The sequence below is a fragment of the Thermobia domestica genome, chromosome 17 (assembly GCF_964235325.1).
Source record: "Thermobia domestica chromosome 17, izTheDome1.hap1.1, whole genome shotgun sequence".
Classification (NCBI taxonomy): Eukaryota; Metazoa; Arthropoda; class Insecta; order Zygentoma; family Lepismatidae; genus Thermobia; species Thermobia domestica.
The window spans coordinates 127,073,617-127,097,561 of NC_137470.1; the positions used below are offsets into that span (position 1 = coordinate 127,073,617).

The 23,945-nt window shown below is 35.6% G+C and overlaps 1 protein-coding gene across 1 annotated transcript; it reads left to right on the top strand.

Moving 5' to 3' along the window:
- Positions 1-5,324: 5,324 nt before the first annotated feature.
- On the top strand, positions 5,325-23,945 carry LOC145674325 (uncharacterized). Its single transcript, XM_081744250.1, has 5 exons — positions 5,325-5,353; positions 8,840-8,942; positions 12,170-12,269; positions 18,532-18,666; positions 23,806-23,945. Exons 2-5 carry the CDS (start codon positions 8,854-8,856, stop codon positions 23,938-23,940), a joined length of 459 nt encoding a protein of 152 aa, XP_081600376.1. The 5' UTR covers positions 5,325-5,353; positions 8,840-8,853; the 3' UTR covers positions 23,941-23,945.

Sequence of the window (23,945 nt, forward strand, 5' to 3'; positions counted from 1 at the left end):
AATCCTAAATTTTTATTAATTTCCCGGGTTAAAATTGAATTTTGAAGAGAATCTTATACCAATTATTGATCTACTTTCTAGTACGAATCGAGTGATACCCATCCCGTCTCTGTCGACTACTTTTCCCTATCACGAAATCCAAATATTTTATTATTTTCTTTGGTTAAAATGGAATTTTCGGGAAAATGAGATACCAATTATTAATCTACTTGTTAATATGAATCAAATGATATCCATCTCTTCCCTGTCGAGAACAGGTCTCCATTGCTCAAAATACCGAATTTTCTTAATTTTCCAGGTTAAAATTTAACATTCAGGAATACCGCATACCAATTATTGATCTACTTGTTAATACGAATCGAATGATACGTATCTCGTCTCGGTCGACACCTTTCCCGATTGCCCAAAATCCCGAAATTTTATTTAATTCTCGGGTTAAAATTGAATTTTCAAGAGTTTCCCATTTCAATTATTCATCTGCTTGTTAACACGAATGGAATGATACCGACCTCGTCCCTGTCGAGAACATGTCTTCATTGCTAAAAATCCCTAATTTTCTTAATTTCCCGGTTTAAAATTATATTTTCCGGAAAATGGGATACCAATTATTGATCTAGTTGTTAATAAGAATCGAATGATATCCACCTCGTCTCTGTGGACAACAGGTCCTCACTGTCCAAAACCCCAATTTTTATTAATTTCCTGGGTTAAAATCGAATCTTCGGGAAAATGAGATACTAATTATTGATCTACTTGATAATACGAATCGAATGATTCCGATCTCGTCCCAGTCGACAACTTCTCCCCATTGCCCAAAATCGCGAAATTTTATTTAATTCCTGGGTTAAAATTGAATTTTCAAGGGAATCGCATACGAATTATTGATCTACTTTTTAATAGGAATCGAATGGTACCCATCTCGTCTCTGTCGACAACTGGTCCCTATTACCCAAAATCCCGAATTTTTATTTATTTCCCGGGTTAAAATTGAATTTTCGGGAAAATGAGAAACCATGATCTACTTGTTAATAGGAATCGAATGATGCCCATCTCGTCTCTGTGGACAACAGGTCCTCACTGCCTAAAATCCCAAATTTTTAGTAATTTCCTGGGTTAAAATCGAATCTTCGGGAAAATGAGATACTAATTATTTCTCTACTTCTTAATAGGAATCGAATGATACCCATCTCAAACCTGTCGACAAGAAGTCTCCATTGCTCAAAATCCAGAATTTTCTTAATTTCCCGGGTTAAAATTGCATTTTGATGAGAATCTCATACCAATTATTGATCTACTAGTTAATGCCAATCGAATGATACCCATCTCGTCCCTGTCGAGAACAGGTGTGCATTGCTAAAAATCCCAAATTTTCGTAACTTCCCGGTTTAAAATTACATTTTCGGGAAAATGGCATACCAAATATTTATCTACTTCTAAATAGGAATCAAATGATATCCATCTCGTCCCTGTCGAGAACAGGTCTCCATTGCTCAAAATCCCGAATTTTGTTATTTTTCTGGCTAAAATTAAATTTTGGGGGAAAAGAAATACAAATTATTGATTTACTTGTTAATAGGAATCGAATGATACCCGTCTCGTCTTTGTCGACAAGAAGTCCCATTGCCCAAAATCCCGAGTTTTTATTTATTTCCCGTGTTAAAGTTTAATTTTCGGGAAAATGGCCTACCATTTATTGATCTACTTGTTAATACGAATCGAATGATACCAATCTCGTCTCTGTCGACAACAGGTTTTCACTGCCCAAATTCCCAAATTTTAATTACTTTTTTCTGGTTAAAATGGAATTTTTGGGAAAATGAGATACCAATTATTGATCTACTTCTTAATGGGAATCGAATGATACCCATGTCGAACCTGTCGAAAACAGGTCTTGATTACTCAAAATCCCGAATTTTCTTAATTTTCCGGTTAAAATTGAATTTTCGCGAACATTAAATACCTATAATTGATCTACCTGTTAATAGGAATCGAATGATATCCATCTCGTCCCTGTCGACAACTGGTCCCCATTGCCCAAGTCGTCCCTCTTATATTAAATTCTTTTGGGAAAACCTGAAATCAGCACTGATCAAGACTAAGACAAGCAATGTCAATTGTCGATTTGTTATTATTATTACACAATTTCTCAACACTTGGGAAATATGGTGTCATGAAATTAATTAATAGTCACGGTGCGCAATTTTTTCAAGCATTTTCTGTGACTGCGAAAGAATGACACTTTTAATTGTAGTTCAACGAGACTTAATTCATTGCACTTATACAGTATTGTACTCAAACATTAACTTAAATAAATAAATAAACGTTAGAGATAAATTACAGTAGCGCAAAATAAAAAAAAGATACGTTGCACAGGCAATTTGCTAATAACATTAAGCTACTATGCTAAATAACAGCTAGACATATTTAACACTAGGAGTATTATAATATCTGGCTGTAGTTAACGTCATGTAATTAAATTCATAAACAACAAATAGTTGTCAATTATCCATTAGTATTCGACATATTTCCACCGGCTATTCGCGTTTGTTGAGTCGGTTTAGAACGACGGAGCGTTTTACAGCTAAGCAACAAATTGGCCTGCCACCTATGGATAAAAATAAGCGTCGAGCAGATTGGAAACAAAAAGTGGTTTGTTTGTTTGTTTGGAATGTAGTGTGTTATTTCAGACATAAAAGTGGATATTTAGTTTCGGATATATTACTTGTACAATATATACGTTTAGAACTTATAGTATGTATCTTTGAAATTAATCAGTACGTGACAAATTGGAAGATAGTTCTGCATATATATATTTCTTCGCGTACTCAGTTCTGTGTACGTCGTGTGAACAACTAAACTACTATTAGATTGACTGCAAAATGCAACTCCAGAGAGCAAAATCCAATTCCAGTTCTCCAGTAATTGACACTGACTGTATTATGTATTGCTATTTAGCAAAACATGGTAATTATAAGAGAAGGAGAAAGAAAACAAGAATATGGGCAAGCATAATGTATTACTTGTACACCTAAAAAAAACTTATTTCTCATGACAGAGTAGAGGAAATTTCAGACAAAAGTAAGTAATAATGTTAATTTTTTTCTTTAAATTTTTTTTATTTTCTTGTATGAGCTCACGCGTTCTCTGTGAGTAATTCGCGATCAATTTTTGTTATCTCAGAAGAGCAATAGAATTTCAATTACTTTGGTGCTCGCGAGAGGGAACACGCTTACAAACTCTGGTATTCATTGCAGTGTTGCCAAACATTCAAAATATCCAATCTCAGTAGTAGAAAAAATGTTGCTTATAATCAACAGCCCTAACTAGGGGATGGCCAGCGTGGGCTCAGTCTCCTGCAACATCCCCCCGGAAATTGTTCAGATAATTTTATGTTTCCAAAGTAAGCACTCAAGTAATGTCAGCTCAACTTCACCCTTCCAATTTTCTCGCTCCCTTTGTCTGAACTGTTGCATCTGAAACTGTGAAACATTTATGGCTATAATGGGAGGACATTTGATATGTCTCTCTAGTAAAATGGTCTACCCTAGGTAACATGTTTATTATTTATTGTTTTTATTTGAAAAATCGACTTGATATGCTTTATAAAGTACGTCTTCTGTTGGCTCGTTTACGATTTTCCTACCCTTCGCCAGACACATTGACAATTCCGCATACATGTTATATCTATATATATATAGTGGATAACCCGGCAGATATACTACAATTGCGAACTATAGGACATTTCATACAGACAGTAAATACTTCACACATACAAGCAGGCTGATCTGTAGAGGTCTTATTTAAGAAGAAGATATGATTGATTGAAGTGGTAATAATAATGCAAGCCTCCCGAGTGAATAAGATATTTCCAACTTGACAAGACCGATTCTTACGCTTACTTGGCCTTGGCGAAAGCCTCATTAAGGTTAGTAAGCGTTAGCCACTTTGAAGATAACTAGCCTGACCCCTAGATCCTCGGTTACGTACTGGCTATATCTGCTTCGGAATTGTTCCATGGCGGGAGTCTTCTACTCAGTGTACCAAGTCCGTAGCCAGAACTCAAAGACAGGAAGAGGACTAACCTGTGTGAACATTACATACATACCACTAGACAACTGGAAGTTTCAGGGGGAGTTGCAGTTGGTTGTAGGGGGACCCAGCCCTTTCTCCACCCCTAGATATAGGCATCCATTATAGCTAATCCACCACGTAATATACATAACTGACACTGACACACCATGTAGCGCTGAATTCTTTCCGAACCTTTTCACAGTATCTTCCGCCCGTATGAGTAATTAAATAATATCGTGCATACACACCAAGTGAATCTGTAAAGCCGCCATAAGGCAAGTTCTGTAAAGAGAAAACAAGTAGTAATGTATGATGACACGAGCCTTCTATACATCTTCCAAAACAGCAACGGCGGCTCGTGAGGGAAGTCGCAGCAGTAAAAATAAAAGTTCTTTTGTTTCGCTTGGAAGTGAAATAACTTCCTTAATTCACAAATTCTTATGCACAACAGTTAATACATTTGATAACCTTTATTCAAGCGATAAAACTTTTTTTGTTAACCAATGCTACTTCCCGAAACGGTGGAATAAGAATTAAAAATTGTCGGTACTGATTAAAAATAGACCGTCACAATAATGGTAATTTTAGAGTTAAAATGATCGAGTGCACGTGAGATAAGATTCTGCAGGATATTAAATTGCACTGCTAGAGAAATGTCTCACGATATTGGAAACCAGTATTTTGTGTTTACAAGTGTAGTGTTCTAAGTATGAAACTATTAAAAAGCTATAATAACTTGTAAGGCTAAAATGAATTAGCATGACAAAAGGACTGGCGAACACACTAATTTCTACCATAATTTGATGAACTATTCTTAATCTGCATCAAATTATTAGTAGAATAAGCTTTGTAATTATTTCCATAAAGAAAGAATAATTCTTTTCTCAGTGTATGGTGGCCTAGATTGATAAATTGCAGGGAAATATCCGATCAAGTGACCCTCATATTCTAAATCAGTACGCCTTTTACTATATACGATGCCAGTTAACTGCTACAAATCATCTACATTAAATAAAATCAAAGTACTTACATAAGCCATTGCTCTTTTTGCCTTAATTTATACCATGTTCTACTCTGTTGTTATTCTGATGTATATTACGTTAGGTATTCCATTTCTAAGCAGAATTTGAGAATGGAATACTATTTTAAAAATTAGGGAGTCCTAATAAGCTTTAGGGAAATATTCAGACCAATCAAGAAAATGACTTCCTTTTTTCGATCTGGCAACATTGTCGTTGGCGCTGCTTGCTTGCTTCGATCTGTTTTCCGATAGGTTGTCAAGGTAAGATAATGTTGATATTTTTATAATTTTAAGAATAAATTAACAGGTATGCCAGCTTGCTGGATAATTTAATGTAATTTAGTGATTCTTCCTTTTTTTTAAGCATGTTTGGTAGCTTGTCATGTGTCAGGAACTGTGAAAAAACGTTAAAATATATGATCCATTACGGCGCTACTGTCCGTTGGTTTGCAGTGGGAATCCATATTCTTTCAAACTTCACAGGACGAATTTAAATTCTTAATGTTGATACTTAAGTGTAGAAATATGTGATCTAAATTACGAGATGCGTACTTCCGGATAAATACAGGACAAGCAATAACGTAATTGATGTATTCACTCCTCCATAAGTAATATATTTGGAATGGTGTGTATAAATGAATCCAATGTGTGAAGTAATAAAGCGGAATCATTGAAGTGTCGCTGCAATGTCTACCTAACCTAGCATAAGTGACTTTTCTACTATCATAAATCATCTGTATGCCCATCGTCCATGATGCACCGGCTTTTTACAGACGCACTACTGCGCAGGCCCCTGCCCTGAGTGGTTTAAGACAGTATTCTCGTTAGTGTTTTACCACTTCAATTTTTATGTTATACGTACAAATGTAGTATTTGTACCCATAACGCGTGAGCCCTCCTAAGTTGAATATGCACTGAGAAATGCAATTCCACCCCCAAGAAATGAATGCACGTATAGATCTGTATTGAAAATTTGCACCAGCATTACGAAGGTTAGGCCTGTATGTGTACTGAGTAGATTTGTACTTATACATTGTCTGCGATTGGCTCCTATCCCTGAGCCTTCGGAACCATCAGTATTTGTACTTCAGCGCCGGAAATTATATTTTAATACCTTTTATAATGTTATTCCCTTGTCCAGTATTCATCTTCAGTACGTACAATTGGACGGGGAAATAGTGAGAAGTGTGGGAGCCGTAGTAAGCGATAGTGGTAGAAGGCAGAAAAGAAGCGCTGACTCTTAGAGCGCCAAAGGCATATATTCAGGCATTATTCTCAATTACTGAATGGGTATAATTCTACACAATACACGTAGGTATATTCTTCACAATGCTTTGTATCCTTCTTTATGCTGTCTCGGTTTGACGATTGAATATATGACGTTTGCATAAATAACTGCTTTAAACGCGACTCGTGCGCTGTGTATGAATAGATTTTGCCCTAAATTTTTCAAAATGTCTGTATTTTTTTTTTCTGAGCCATGAAATATGTGGTAATGATCAAGAACAGGTTTACCAATTTACATCAGAAGGAAAGTGTATTGCCTATGTAATTAGTTAAAGCAACTGACATAAATGTAAGGCATGTAACGTATGTTTCAACCGTTCTGCTTTATTGACTAACCTAAGACTAGTATCCTGCAGTTAATAGAGGTAAAATAGATATGTTGAAGTAGACTAAAATGAGCATATGAACCGAATGGGACAAAATATTGGGTGTTATTCGATTTTATGGGGGCATAAATCTGTCAAATCCATGGAATAAATATGTTCCGTTATTTCTCAGTAGTACTATACAAGTAATGAAAGTATATCAAGATTTACGGTAGTGCATGGCAACCAAGTTCCGCAAAGGAAATTCGTTCGGGATATTACCTCTGACAGTTATAATCAGGTAGAAATACGTAATGGGAAGTATGTTCTTTACAACACAGTACATCATAAGAGAGACATGAAATGAATTACTGTGTGAAGACAATGTACAAAATCATCATAGAAGTGTCTCAAAGCTGTACCACACGCAAATCGTGTTTTTATGCCTTGTAAAGGGGTTTTCCGCTATCCTCATTTATGCATATACTCACCGTCGCTGATACGCCAGCTCTAAGCTACTCGCCTACTTTCTCTCCCTGTCGCTCGACCTCCTCCTCCGCTTCTAGACTGTTTCAGTTAGATACCATTCGTGCTTTTTAGTGACCACACACCACAAGTTGGTTCGTGTTTTATATTCAGCCCTCCTAAAGTCAATCCATCCAGTAATGGGCGTTTATTCCGTTAATTCCCACCATCTGATGCACTGAATAACCAATCGGAATTTACAAATTCGCTTGCCAAAGGCATTGCCAGTTTTGGTTCATAGGTTAGGTTACGTTTCATGTACGGCACTATCGTATTTTAGGGGAAGACGCATACATTCATACAATATCTTGTTTTAGCACGAAATGTTTACTGCCTAAGAAGGTTTTTAAGGCAAATGTTGCATTACTGTATGCAGATTGACTTTAGGAGTGCTGAGTATAGAACACTAACCAACTTGTTTGATTTGATTTGATTTTAGTTTAGCGTCCCGTTCAGCAGCGAGGCTATATGAGACGTGGACCTACTGATTAACGTGGAATCCGAACCACATGAGCTCCCGCCGGGATTTGAACCCGGGTCTCCCACGCCAAAGGCGCGTACGCTAACACTAACCAACTTGTGCTAGGTGAGCACTAATAAGTACGAATACTATTTAACCGAGACAGTGAGGAACACGTCGAAAGGCTCGAGTAGCGGGGAGCAGGCGCCTCAGCGAAGGTGGCTATACGCATAAACGTGGATAGTGCGGAAATATTTCAGGGCGTAAAAGCACATGGCAAGTGTGTGGCAGAGCATTGCGACACTTCTATGATCACTTGATACACTCCCTTCACATAGTACTTCAGTTCTTCATGTTTTCCTTATGGACTAAAATACAGCATCTTTTCTACAGGCAATCCAGCATGCTCGAAAAACTTTCTCTTTGTTTCCTTTTTCCCAATAACATTTTACACCATTGACTGTTGCATTACATTTGAAGAGGTTATTTTTCCTTATCTTCACATATTTCCTGCACTTTCGACTTAGCGTCCTTACATTCGTTAATTCTTGTCTTTGGCATAATTGCAGGATACATTTCTCGTGGTTGGCATTTAACTGCACGAAACTAAATACAGTTAAATCACAATTCGCAGAGATATTCGCCTTCCTCCCCAGTAGGGCAAACTTACCCAGTAACTTCCGCTATAGCAAAGTAGATCCATCTTCGCTATAACCAATATTCAAAAATAAACACTAATTTCTACCTTTTCCTTATTCTATCACACTGTATATTCTTACAGTCACCGGTTGCTCCCGGTGAATTTTGCAAATTTTTAGTTAACATGATAGCTTAACGGAAGTTAACCCTAGTAATGCAACACGTATCTTATGAATCATTTTTTAAAGCTGTAAGAGTGCATTTCGTGCTAAGAGAAGACGATATTTCATTAATATAATCGTGCCCCCTAAAATAAAATGGTGCCGTGAACGAAACGTAACCTAACCTATCAGCTGAAACCGGCAATTCGTAATTTTTAGATCCATTACTTTGTTCATTAGCTGGCGGGGCGGCACTTTTCTTGCTTTTTTTTTATTTTTTTTTATTTTTAAATGTTTTAGGTAAATATGTATTGTAGAGTAGATATTGATATTAGCATATTTTGAAATCTATTATTTCGTATGTTTGCAGAGAAAAACAAAGATATGGCTGATGAATGGACTCGATTTTGCGAGTTACTTGTGCGTGTAGTCCAAGGTGTGGGATCTGAGGGTACTCCTCCTGACTCTCAAAGGTGAGTAGGATATGTGGTTCGTACGGGTAATGATTTGGTGAGTTTTAGGATCTTAATTTTGTAACAGACATCCTTCATTGAACATAGATAAAGCTAACCCAAATAAAAAGTAGGAAGAAATTAGGAGGAAAAATTTCACTAAAAGCACCCAGTAGCTTACTAGTTAATGCTTTACCGAATTAATCACTAAAATTCTATATACTCAGTGCTTTTCTTCTGGAAAACATGATGGCTGAACGTAAATATACTATTATGTATTATTTTCTGATTGGGTTAAGAGGCAAGTATCAAAATCAAAAGAGGTGCAGGTATTTAAAACGTGCTTCCATATATTCGTCGCATTGCGTTTTAAATCCATGTAACACGAGGCATTTCTTGTACTAAAGCCGAATTCCAGAAAAGTTGTGTGCAATCTGAATGCTCGGAAATTATAATACATTTTAGTTGCTACAGCCTCTTCGTGGCTAAGCTGTTAGCGTACGCACCTTTGGCGTGGGAGAACCCGTGTTCGATTTCCGCCGGGGGGGCCGCGGTGGCTCAGTGGTAGAGCGTTCACCATCGGTGCTTGGGGTCCCTGGTTCGATCCCAGCTCGCACCACGTGGACTTAGTGGTGGACAAACACCGTACTCGTGGGTTTTCCCGGGGTTCTCCCGTTTCCTCCCACTTTCTTCATTCCACCATTTCATTCATTTCTCATAATCTCTTTATCCTAACCGGCATAAGCGTGGGACGTAAGACTCAAAGATTTCATTAATTTTTTTTTTCGATTCCCGCCGGCGGCTTATGTGGTTAAGATTCCACGTTAATCAGTAGGTCCCGTCTCATATAGCCTCGATGCTGAAAGGGATGTTAAACTCAACTCAACATTCCAGGTGTTCGAGCAGTAAATACCAAACTGTTAGGTGGCAGGAAGCTATTCTAAATATGCCTTTATTGAGTTTACTCTTACTGCCTGGAACGCCTTATATATTCTTGTTTCAGTCTTCAGATGGATGTAAAGTAAACATTAATAAATAAATTATTTTTGTACATCATATCATTCAGAAAAAAAAAAAAAAAAAGTTGCAATATACAAAACAGTGTGCACTATGCATTTTAGTTTCTTTTTTTCAAAATTAGACAAGAAATAAAAGGCACGGGCCACTACACTAAGCTTTATAACCCCAATTCCTTAAACTAAATCGTATTATCCTGTATTTAGTACAAAAAACCTTTTTTTTGTGTGTGAAATATGAACAAATTTCTAAGGAGTATTCGGAAAATTTCACCGATAAAAAACTGGTACCCGAAAGTAAACTCTCCCGTAAAGATTTTTCAATAAGAAGTAACTTACGCCATACTTTTTTTTGCTTGCTACTTAACAAACAAGCAACGCATTCATTTTTTTAATCTCCCCTGTATAAAGTTTTGAATTTTGCACGAAGCGGTTTTCGAACACGAATCGACGATATTCGAAGTAGGTCCCGTCTCATATAGCCTCCCCGCTGAAAATGAAAGTTAAAATGCAACCTAATCAGTCAATAGATCTGATGCATTTTCCATATTTTTTTCTTTTCCTTACAAACTTGCAGAAATTTTAAATCAAAATATATTTTTATAAGAAGTCAGGTCAAGTCTTGATATTACAGATACGATCTCATTCCTTGTGAGTAGAACGCTTCCCTCTGGTGCGTGAGGCCCTTTGTTCGATTCCGCACTAAGTAAATTTGAAGTGGATATCATTATGTCCGTTTGTTTTCTCGGAGTACTCCTTTTTTCTCTCACATTCTCATTCCACCAATTTTTTCATCATCATTCCCTTGCCTTAATTGTCGTCTCCCTTAGCTTAGAGGGCATAATCGTGGGACTTTAAACTGAAAAATTTCATTTTTCTCATTCCTTGTAAAACTGAGGCAGAAGCTTGAAAAATAGAGGTCAGATTCAAACACAATACCTCTCGTTAAACAGGTGAGGGTTAACAGTTGACTTAAATGAACATTTCTAACTTGTAGTAGTTTATAATAATAACCTGTCCACCGTTGTGACCAATGTACAAGAACTAGACAAAAAGTAATGGCAACACTGTTATAATTCATACGTGGCCGTGTGCATAGAACATTCCTTCAATGTAATCGCCTTCTATCTTTACCACCTTCTGTCACACATGTGGAAGGCCTCGTACACAATCAGCATGTCATTGATGTTCCGCAGGTACCAGTGCTTCCTGCGAAAGAGTTCTTTCATTTTGGCGAAAGGGTCGTCGCAAAGTCCCTGAAAACATTGTAGTGCACTTGACCCACGTATCACTTCAATCCTGATATACGAACGCTGTTCCTCTTTCCTAAGCATATTGTTGTAGTGATTCCACTTTCCTTCTCTATTTTGCGACACACAGTTAATACTACTTGGCACACTTTAACGCCTCAGATTCCCTTATCAGCTTCGTAACTCTCTGTAGTTCTGAGACAACAATGTTGCACTTCTTTTTGCCTAACCTATGTATGTTTTGACTTAGCTTATTTTCGTTCGTTATTAGAGATTAGCTTCCCTTAGTAGCACAGAGGCTATATGCGATGTAAAACTACGTTTTCGAATTTCATAATGCGTTTGAGTTTCAAAACTCTCCCCCTGCGACCCAGTGCGTCAAAGTCTGGACAAACGGGGAAAGCTACTATTATTATTAATATAAATAATAGTAGTAGTATGAACTATGTGATTTTCTTGCATCACCTTATAAAGCTTTTGTGGTACAAGTGTACCTGCTACATAATATTTAGATTTATCATGTACCTTCTCATTTACTAACGTATATCTCAGTCGTTTGAAAGCTTCCTTTCCATAATTACCTTTTGTAGAACATGATTTTATTAAATTATGTTTTCCACTTATAAGTTTCATGTAACACGTTTTCAGCTAAAAGCTAAATTTTTTAAAAAATGTGATTTCATTAAGGAGATATAATTTGTAAACTTAACATTACAAAATAAATTCATTATTAAAGAAGTGATTCCGTGTGTTGTGCAGACACTCTTTGTCATTTGTTTCTCGTTCGATACTTAGCAACTCCTTTGTATGTGATCGAACTACCTTGCATGTGTAGAATAGCTTGACTCGTGATCCTGCTGGATATAGAATATACTATATAGATAGGTGTTACAAGAACTATTTTATTGTTTCTTTTATACTATTAACTGATAACTAGTCCTTTTTTTTTTTTTTTTTTTTTTGTTTTGTTTGTTTCTTTTAGTGTCCCTGAGCAAACTTCCGTGTCTCAAGTTGATCGGATTCCGGAGAGGTTACCATTAAAAGATGTGGCTTTCAATCGTCATGATGATGAATGCCGTCGTGTAAGTTTGTATTTTTATTTTATTTTATTTTCATTTTTTTAAAATTTTTTGTCGCGTAAATGAATAGTCTGCATGGTGCGACTTTACTAGTCCATAGTCTACCATATGAAAATATTTCAATTTTCTTTAAATTTTATGTTAATTTTTCACTATCAGAAATTGTATAAAAACAATGCCCTGTTGTAATTTTCATTTCATAAAATGTCAGCCCGTTTTAGATGTGATAATCTTGATATTGATTGTAGATTAATCCTGATAATATATTACATCCACAATGTTATAAAACATCAGAAAAAGTACATAACTAAAAATTGTAATTTTGTAATTATACAACGTTGAAAGATCGCACTTCAGTTAATTTGTATTTCCCCATATATATCTTACTGATACTTTATTATTATTTATTTATTTTCTTATCCTTCCTTACACTTTCGATTCCCGGTGGGGGCACTCGGTCGAGAACGTGTAAAAATCTTTTTCAGGCCAGCCACCCTGAATGAGGTTTTCCTGAGTTTTTCTCATTCCCACCAGGTAAATGCCTTGATACCTAACATACAAGTCCCAGGCTGCATCCTTCCTTCTCTTTCCTCTGATAGTGTGATCGGCGAGAAACGTCATCCCTCAGACGTGAGGAGCTAACATGGCCTTAAATGCCGAAAGCCCAGAAATCTAAATCCTAAACCTAAATCCCTCCTTACACTTCCAATCTTATATGCTGCAACCTGTATAGTAAATTATTTTAAATCTTAACTTTTTCTTCTCTTGCACTATAGCTCGGAAAATTTTCACGCTTTTCACAATTTCTTAAACTGAAGTTGTTTGAAATCGTGAAGCCGTCATAAAGCTGATACTATTCCAGCTTAACTTTTGGAAATGTTTTCACTCATTGCTTCGCATTTCGTATCGTTGAATTTATCCATTTCCGGTGGCAATAGTGAAGAAAGAATGTCACCGGATCTCCTGGTAAATTAGGGGAATTGCGTCCAAGCACTTGAAGGGGATAAATACCTCTGGACAGAGAAGCATTTAGTAAGTTCATACCCCACCAGAGTTACGGAATTTCATACACATTTGGGGGGACTCTTCGGGGTTATAGGATTAGTTAACAAACGCGTCTTCGAAATGAAATAAAAGGGTTTAGTTCCTCATAAGAGTACATTTGTTTCAGATCCTACGTTAAGTTGTAGGTTCACGTCTTTGCGGTGAAAATAAATGATGGGAGTGAATTACTCATTTGCTTTACAAACGATGGAAATCGAATGCGTACTTGAATTGCAATGCATCGTAAAAATATTACCGTGTCAGTGTTTTAGAATTATTAAATATCATGAATGTACGAGAAATCGAACTAGTTAGCTTTTCATAAAATTACTGTAAAGGATTATTGGTAAGATTTCCCACATTAGGATGAAACGATAAAATTTTAGTTTGTACTATGTGTCCCCAAAGCAGAAAAATACAGGGTGTCCGAGAAGTCCTTCCCTGTTTACAGAAATTGATAACTCAGGCTAGAAATAAAATACAAATATGAAACGTGTTGAATTGTTTACAAACTATAAAAGTTTTGGTCACATCAGTACACTTCCACATGAGCACCCTTGGTAGCACGTAGCACATCTAGGCGATATTCAGTTTCCATCCACACATTAGCCAACATCACTGGAGGGATCGATGCAACGACTGTGGTTATTCGTTGCTGCAGGGTTTCAAGATCATACCAGGCTTTAATGCTCTTGACATTAGGTGGAGTCCTCCCAAATGTTGTCTGGAACTGTCTCTGCACCGTGGTTGGTGATCGTGTCTCATGGTACCACAGGACACACTGTGCCTTCTCCTGGTTGGTTGGCATGGCTTCTTGGGCTTCTTACTTACGTACTACAAACCTTTAAAAAAAAAAAAAAAAAAAAAAAAAAAAAAAAAAAAAAAAGACGTGGTAAAACAGAACAAACCTAACACAGACAAAAACTTTTATAGTTTGTAAACAATTACAACACCAGTTTCATATTTCTATCTTATTTCTAGCCTGAGTTATCAATTTCTGTAATCAGGGAAGGACTTCTCGGACACCCTGTATGCGACGGTGCGTCGCAGAAAGATTGACTAACCTCTAGACGAAAATTATTGTTTGAGAAAAATCGTCTACTCTATAAATAAATAACGACTGCAGAAAGATTCCCCCCGCCCCCCGTAAGTAAAGCACGATTCAGAACAATTCAACGTTTGATAGTCATGATAATATACCGATAAACTTGAGAGGTGCGAAATATATGTGGAGATTTATTGATTGGTTACTTATTCAGTTATTACACAGTCCTATAAACTCCCTGTGTACTTCTCCAGAAATAAAAAGCCTATAAGAGAAAAAAATATATACAAAAATGTAAGAAATGTTGTTTTCATGCGCATGAAAATTTTGTCATAATTTTACTACGCCATTACTAAAATACATGCAGAAAGTTCTTGAATTTCTCGTAAGTCGTTGCAGAAAGTAGAAAAACGTTCTGCTTTGAGGTAGAGATGCAGGAGCTCGGAAATTCTGCTTCGCTTTTTTCAAAATTCTGCTTTAAATTGATAAAGCAGACTTTATTTCGCTTCTCTATAAGACAAAATCTCATTTAATTAGTGATTGATGTAGATAATAATATAAAACTTCGAAAATAAACCATGAATTTCGAAAAGATATTTCGAACAATTTTAATTCTTAACATAGGTCCATTATGAATTCCAAAGGATTAACCAATGTACATAATAAGAATTTTTTAAACTCTTATACACAAAAGTAAGTACTTTCTTTTAAAAAAAAATACATAAATAAGTAGCAAAATTGCATGTACTATTTTTACTTCAAAATATTCCACATCCTCTTTTTGAAAAAAAAAAAAAAAACATAAGAGAAATACTTTCATTTATATTAAAGCTTAAAGAAAGGCTCTAGAACACAGGTCCCCCTTTAAAAAGCTAATAAAATATATTTTACGTACTTTGTTTTGGTTCCTTTTTGTTTCTTATTCTTTTCTGTGTTCTTTTCTTCCAATTTTTGGATTTTTATTTTATCGTTGGAATGTATTATTATCTACACTAAGAACACTGAACTTCAACCTTTGAACAGTCACCATGTTTGTTTGTTTACTTAACCACACTAGTAATATGAAGGTCTATTGTTTTATATATAAAGTAATAATCATGTTTTAATTAATTATAATTTTAGATAAATGAGGATTTTTTGTTGTTTCTTTAATTTTAGTTGCAAGAATACCTTTATTTTAGTTTGCTTTTTATTTTATTTCAAATTCCATTGAGTTTCGTTTTCGTATTCGGAGTAGATGTTGAATTGCTCATTGGCGCCTCTGGCGATAGACGTCGTATGTAATGATATTGTGTGAATCTGTCGAAGTATTTATATATTGCAACATATTGCTTCACACCTCGTGTGTTATGTCTGCATTTTATCGAGTTTTTTAGTGTTTTATTTCTGATTCTATTGTGTTTGTATGTGTATTTGGGTTTACATTTTTTGTAGCATACAGTGTGGTGGTCTTTAAAATCCATCTGTTTGCAATGGGTATATTGTTTGCAACGTCTGATGTTATTGATATTCCTGGTTATTTTATTTATTTATTTTTTTTTAGGGGCAAGTTGGGTGAGTTATGACAAAAGAAATAGTTCAAAATTGTTAATTAACCAAAATTCCACTTGTCTTGCAGGATTTATTCTAAAATAATGTACGTTTGGGGGTGTGGGGGGCTCTGTCCCCACTGTTGTTTTATAATATAGATTATTGGAAGAAATCCTTTTATGCAAGTGGTATTTTGGTGAATTAATAGTTTGAAATAGTTTGCTTAGTCGTAATTCACTAATTCACCTAACTAGGCCTCTGGGTGGTGGACCTTGAGGGGGACCTGTGTTCTAGAAACTTGCCTGCTTAAACGCTACACACCTAGAGTTTGTTTTGGGTGATTCTGTACATTCTTGAAATTTTACACTTAAGTTTTATATCGGGTGTTCAGAAAGTAACTATGTAGTGCCATGTTGTGGTGTGCTAAATGATGACTGATATGATTGTCAATTAGTAATACAATATTTTTCCATTGTTTAACATATTTAAACCCTATTTGACCAGGTATTTGTATTTGTTCACGGGCCCGGTTTGATTGAAGACCAACGTCTTATGTGACATCATTGTGATCCATGTCAACTGCATACTTACTTTCTGAACACTTTGTATAACCACTATCACGATTTACCCAGTCCTCTACGTTTCTGAATTATTAACAAAAGGAATTCAACGCATCACTACGGAACTCTTCCTCCCCCCCCTAAAAAAAGGGGGAAAAAACTACAGAATGAATTTAAGTCCTGCACAACAAACATGAGTAAGTAGCTTTTGCGCTTCTATCGAGAAGTCTAGGATTCAATTCCACATTCGACTATTCTGACAAAAGTTTTTCTTAATTCCATCTGTGAACTAGAAATAGTGCGTGTACTATGAGTTGGCCGACTTCCTTTCTTATTGTTTTTAAATCGTTGTTATTACTAATTATCAGCAGTAACGGATTTGCAAAGGGTGTTAGGATGTCTTTCGGACTGGAGCCTGTTCCCTGAAATTACGGAATGTGTAAAACAAACGAAATATTACTTATACCTGTACTCAAACTTTAAGCTCTCCTCAAATAAAAGTTAGAAATTATTAGAAAAACTAAACATTATTAAGAAAAACCCCTGCCAAAATACTTTTCTAAATCCGCCTCTTATTATCAGTATAAAATGATCTTCATGGTTGTGTCAGGAAGATTATTGCTGAATATATAAACGAAACGAAATATTAGTTATGCCTGTACCCATAAACTTCAAACTCCTCCTAAATAAAAAAAATAGAGATTTTAGAAAAAACAAACATTAATCAGAGAAACCCCTTCCAAAGTACTTTTTTAAATTCGCTACTGATTATTTCTTTCTTTATTTTATTTTATTTTATTTTTCCAAAGTTGTATCCTGAAAATTATTGCTAAATAATTGCAGTTTCAGTATATAGAAATATGGAAGTACGCTTTGGCGAATATATTGAAAAACGTACGCACTGACGGATATATTGAAAATCATAAGTTTAACTTTTGCGCTAGAAGCTAGAGTACTAAGCTCTTAGAAATGAAACACGGATGACCTATTGACATGATCCAGAGAAGAAGGAAGATGTCGATAACTCAGAAGTTAAAATAAAGTTTAAATAGCCTTTAAAATTGCCCTAAATACTACGTACTTTGTGTTTGTTTTCATTCACAAAACATGTGCTCCATCTATCTTGATGGTGAATTCCAAAGGGAAATATGACATTTAGGTCATGAAATCTTATCTATCTACGGAGTGTACTATAAGAAAGCTATTTAGATAGAAAAATCATGAAAATGAAAAAAGCCAAAATTTCCAAAAATTCTCTTTTTTTTCCCCAAAAAAGCCGGCTTTTTTACATGTCTACTTTGGGGCTATATGTCTTCTGTCTTTTGGTACTCAGGAACCACGAGTTGCATACGTAAGGGGATTGAGGTTCTAACCCCTCTTGATCAGCGTAGTATGAAAAATTAACGCTTACCGTATGAAGATATTACACAAAAGTCTGGAGCAATGTGAACATGAAGTTTTAACCCCCTTTGAAAAATTGTGTACGCCACTGGGATCCACTATTGCTCAATATATTTTTTTAAAAGTACTTTTAGATACTAATTAATCAGACGCTGTTAAGCAGTTGGTATATAATATGTTAATGAAAGTTATTTTTACCCATCAAATCCTCTGTAAGTGTGAATTCAATAACTCTCAAAGAGTGAAAAAGTGATTGACTGAACCGGAACTCGAACCCAGGATCTTCGGCATACTGTGCCGATGCATTAAACACTACCCCACCGAGTCCGCTTCCCAGAACAGCCAGCCACCCTCTCACTATTGTAGTCGGTGCTCTCATCTCAGACCACATATTAATATATGAAATTACAACCGTCAAAAGGTGTTCTCAATATATGGATACTTGATCGTCCAGGCGCAGCAGCTAGGCTGTGGTACAAGCCATGAGGTTTGAGTGGAGATCATCGTCTTCAGGAGTGAGAAAGAATATATGGCTGTTTTGGAAAGAGGACCGGGTGGCGTAGTATTATGCTGGAGAACCCGGGTTCAAGTCCACGTCCAGTCAATCACTTTTTCACTCTTTGTATGAATAGATGAGTGGATATAATTTTTAGGAACAAACTGACTTTATATTATTTTCATTTAGAGGACTTTGAAGAGCTGCATTCGTAAAGATGAAGATGATTGTGGTAAACCACCAAAGAAGAGAGTTTGTTGGGGTAGCAACAGGGTTTATTTGGTGGAGCCATTCTTGTCTCATAAGATATCCACAGAAGACGAGGTAAGAAAGATTATGGCAGGAATAGTTATGTCAGAAACTAATAAAGAATAATTTTCATTAATATCAAATACATATTTACGGCGCAGGGCACTCGGGAGCTCTTGTGTTTTGGATTCCACGTTAAGCTACAGATCCACGTATCATTAAGGACGTTAAAAGTCAATTCAACTAACAAACATAAATTCTTAACAGCTAATGTTTAAAACTTCTGCTAAGTCTATTTTAAAGGATAACTTAAGTTTAGATTCTCTTTAATTATAAATTCTAATGCTTATGGATTTTCTCACTTATGAATTCAGGTCTCTTTTTTAAAATATTAGTTGGCGCTGGCTCAGTGGTAGAGCGTTAACTTCTGTTGCATGGGATCCTTGGTTCGATCCCAGCTCGCGCCAAGTGAGCTTTGTGGTGGACGAACCCCGTGTGCAAGTTTTTCTCGGGGTTCTCCTGTTTCCTCCCACTTCATTCATGTTTCATCACCTTCTTCTTTAGCCTAGCTCGCATAAACGTGGCACGTAAAACTTAAAAATTTCGTTTCATTTTCACTTCAATTGTAGTTAAACTGCGTGTTATGTGGTCCCGGGTTCTGTTCCCGGTGGGGGTACAGTTGAACGAATAAAGTGGTATGATTTTTACTGCGATTCTATTTTGCTACAAATCGCCTTTCATTTTAATCGTTTTGCTGCTAGAGCTGTCTTGAATGTAGTTTCGTTTTGCGTTTTCACTTCTAATTAAGAAAGTATGGATCGTGCTCAATTCATAAGTAAATAGTGTCATCGTGAGACAGTTATCAACCATGTTTCCGTTGTTTTTAAGTTTCTATCTGTTAACATTCCTTCTTCGTAAAGAGAACATATTCATTTCCTTAATACGGAACGGAATCAAATTTTCAGCATAGATGAGGTTCATGCCTGGGAGTGTTTTTATCCTTTCACTTTGACAGTACAACGTAGAGGAGGGGGAAGGGGAGATATATATAAAAATAAATAAAACAATAACTCTTGAGACTGATCTCGATCAGATTTGTCACAGTAATAAAGTTCGGACCTGGGATAGTTTTTGTCATTTCACTTTGACGGTGCAACTTAGGAAAGAGGTAGGGAAGATCTTTAAAAATGATCGAAAATCACTGATATTCGCGGTCGCTGAGATGAACAGTGACACTTCTGATGCCGTTTAAATCCAAATTCAGCCCTGGAAGTTCGGAGAAGCGGAAATATATACATTTAAAGTTTTTATTTCAACCCAGCGAAGCAGGTAATCAACGCTGAGAATGGATGCCTGATATTATACATTGTAATTGGGTTCAGTTCAGCTAATATTTCTTATGGGTTACTTTGATCGGATATGGAAACATTTTAGAGTGTGAGAAATGCAAATAAAAAAAATAAGGACCACCCTAACATATATAGATGCAATTTGGTTAACAGGTCACACATTTTGAATTTCAGTCTAGCGTCCCTTTCAGCAGCGAGGCTATATGAGACGTGGACGTACAGCTTAACGTGCGATCCAAAACCACATAAGCTCCCGCCGGAACTGACTTATATAGATGCAACCATTCATAGTGCCCAGTAGCTTTAAGGACGCCCCCATATTTTGACAATTACTCCGTAATTTTACTGGATTTATTAATATATATATTTTTTTAAATCTTGTTTCTTGTTTAATACTAGTGCAACAGAACATGATTACAGAAGAACAATATTTCTTCTGTTCCCCACTATAACTATTCCGTTTTGATACATTATAGAAATTTTCATTATAATCATTTTTGTCTTTCATTTTATATAATTTTATTGCAATTTTTGTTATGTATTCTGTTATTGTTTTGATTATTTGTTATTATTTAATTCACATTTTAATTCTTACTTTTACATCCCACTACAATTGCTCGGTTTCTCATACATTACACAAATTATATTTTCACTTTTACTCTCATCATTATTATCTTTTATTTTGTACTATTTTATTATGTATTGTATTTGTTATAATTTTGTTTTATTATTACTTGTTACTTATTTAATACATTGTTATTTTATTTATTTATTTATGTTTGTTTTATTCATTTCTGTTTCTAAAAATATTAGATATAATTGTACAACATTTTTCTTTCGTTTATTATCCTTTTCCTGTTCTCCATGTTCTTATTTACCAATACTCCATGGTTTTTATCTTCCTATACTCTTTCCACATTCAATCTGAGAGTACTGTGTACTGTCTCGTATCTTTGAACGCAAAAATTACGCCAAACCAGATGTTTCTCAGTTACTGCTCTATTTTCAACGTACTTAAAGAGCGTGTTACTGAATTCTTCATGTCTGTGTGTGTGTGGTTGTTATTTGCGAGTTTTTCAATTTTGAGCCCTCCATTCGATAGAATATCAAAAACTATCTGAAAGAAATGATGGAATTTATTGCGTCACTACCGTTCCGGAGATATTGGCCAAAAAATTTCCAATTTCGGAAGATTTAAGGAGCCATATCTCGGGAACCGTAAGTCATAGAGAAATGATACTGGTTTTGATGAATACCAATATTGACTCAATAATTATTGAGTTGAGTTGATTTTGAGTATACCTACTGATTAACATGGAATCCGAACCACATGAGCTCCCGCCGGAAATCGAACCCGGGACTCCCACGCCGAAGGCGCAAATACTAACCACTTAGCGACGAAGGAGCTCTCAATAATTATTGCGTCATTAGTTATTGATTTACTGAATGTAATCAAATAAATTTAATATTCAGTATTATATAAATTTCGAGAAAACAATTATTTTTAAATTCGTTCTAGCAATGCTCTTCGAGCATTCTCAGCTGGTTTATTTTCCATCTCCTTTGTCTACTCTTACTTGTCTTGTGATGCTTTTATCAGAGGAGTGTTTAGTTTTCTTCCTTTTTTTGTTTTGTGATTGTGTTCTTACTATTTCGCGATAAGTAATTTGTTTACCATACCTGGTTCAAAATTATTTTGTTGCTGTTATATGTACAGTCAGCGACAGAAGTTGTTTCCGTTGATGAAATTAGTTTCGTAAATAACTCCATAATGGAAGGACAATTTGAGTACATTTTCAGTAAATTAAAAAGGATGTAATTTTCTGTGCGTTGCAACCATACCACCGTTATTCCCAAAATAAATTTTACCAAACAGAAAGAACTTTTGTTGCTGATTGTACAAAGAGAGAGGGTAGAAAATACTTCGAAAACACGAAACCTCCGAATATCAGGATGTAATTCTTTTCACCTAATAAAGCAGAAACTACTAAAAAACATAGGTTAGGAAAACGCTCCTTTCAGAGTAATAGGGTACACAAAATGTAAACAGTTAATTTTAATGAGCTCCTTTGTGCTCTATGGTTAGCATACGTGTCTTAGACACGGAAGGACCGGGATCGACTCTCAGTTCGAGTTCATGTAATTCGGATCTGACGTTAAGCTGTGGGTCCGCATCTCATAGAGCGTCGTTGCTGGAAGAGAGACTAACCTCGAATCAACGAAATTAATTTTTGAAACTCCTAGCTTAAAACTGTGCAAAATAGTTGAACTGGATCAAGAAATTTTAAAACAACAACTGTAAGTTCTATCTAAATATTAGCTTTTTTAAATCTAGCGAGATGTATAAAACGAATTTTAGAAGAGTAACTTGAATAACCGGTGGAAAACTTCCTCGTCTAGCGACTAAAATGTGTTGTGTGTATATACTGCATTGTTCGGAGTCATGAATATTTAAATAGAACTTACATTAATTTATTTGCAATTTCTTGAAAGATGACTCAGGTTCTATAGTTTTTAAGTTAGGGAGCTACAAGAAAGGAATCACGGCCTGAAATATAATACGAGTTGATTTTCCTCATCTTAAATACAAGGTGAGCATAAAGTCTTGCCCTGATTACAAAAATTTATTATAGAAGAACCGTTTGACATAATAATGTAAATACTGGTCAGTTACATAGGTTAGTATTACAAGTTTTTTTTTTTTTTTTAAGACCACTTACGTTGCTTATGTTATTGATGGGCGATTTGCTTTCGTAATACCACAGCACGCATTGCGCTATCTCCTCCTTCGATGGCATTTCGCCAACTAACCCGCGCGCGCCAAGTAACGTACTGCGTCACTCTTGGGTAACACTGGTGCTATCTATTGGTCTTTAAAAAAAAACTTGTAATACTAACCTATGTAACGGACCAGAGTTTACATTATTCTATCCGACGGTTATTCCGTAATAAATTTTTATAATCAGGGCAGGACTTTATGCTCACAGTGTGTGTAGGGCTTTATGCAGAGTCGTTTTCACGTTTGATTAGCGCTATAGTAAAGGCCTGACTACTGCAAGAAACACATGTTAGTCGAACTTTATAGTATGGCACTAATCACTTAGTGGTTGATTAAAAAATCAAAATAACAATAAAAATGAAATTTAAAATATAAGTGTATACTATACTTTTCACAATAAAATATTTATTTAAGTTGAAGAACAGTTTATTAATGTAACTTCTATAGCTTACGAATACGAGATAATATTTTTTTTTCATTATACGAGGTGTTCTACAATATTGAATATTACATTTGTTTTTACATTGTATAATGCCAACCTTTCTAATTTTTAAGTACGATAGGCATGGATGTAAGTGCAGTATTTCCACCTTCTGACAATTTATCAATTTTTAAACATTCTTTTCAGTTTCTTCTTTCTGTCCTCCTTCCAATAGAGAATAATGGACACAAATGTTACGCTGTTGAAATCCATCACCTTTCCAACAATGTATCAATCATAGCCTTCTGACAATTAGGAATGGGGCAGGGATGAAGGAAAAATAGCAGTCCGCAAAACTGCGAAAAGTTAGAAGAAAAATTGTGGGTACCAGAAAATTTGTACACGCTTTCCAGATGTCAGGAAAGGGAATACAATCAGAATGAGCCGTTCCCCGAACTTCTACCAAATGTGTGTTGTCTAGTGTTATGCTGCCCTTAAACTTGCTGTCTTATTAAAATAAGAAAATGTCAATAGTAGGAAACATTTTATGTCCGTTATGCTCCCTCTACCATAGAAAATAACATTGATCAATTTGTAATATCTATAAGTATTTAAGTTTTATGTTAAAATAGCTGTTACTATTAGAAGTTTTGTTTCAATTTCAGCCGTTATCGCCAAATACGACAGAAGCAGACTGCGATAAGGAAAATATAGGTACAGGGCAGCTTCCGCAAAATGTGGCTAAGCGGACAATCAGAAGAAGAAAAGTCCTAGGGAGTAGAATACAGAAAAAACGTTGAAGAAG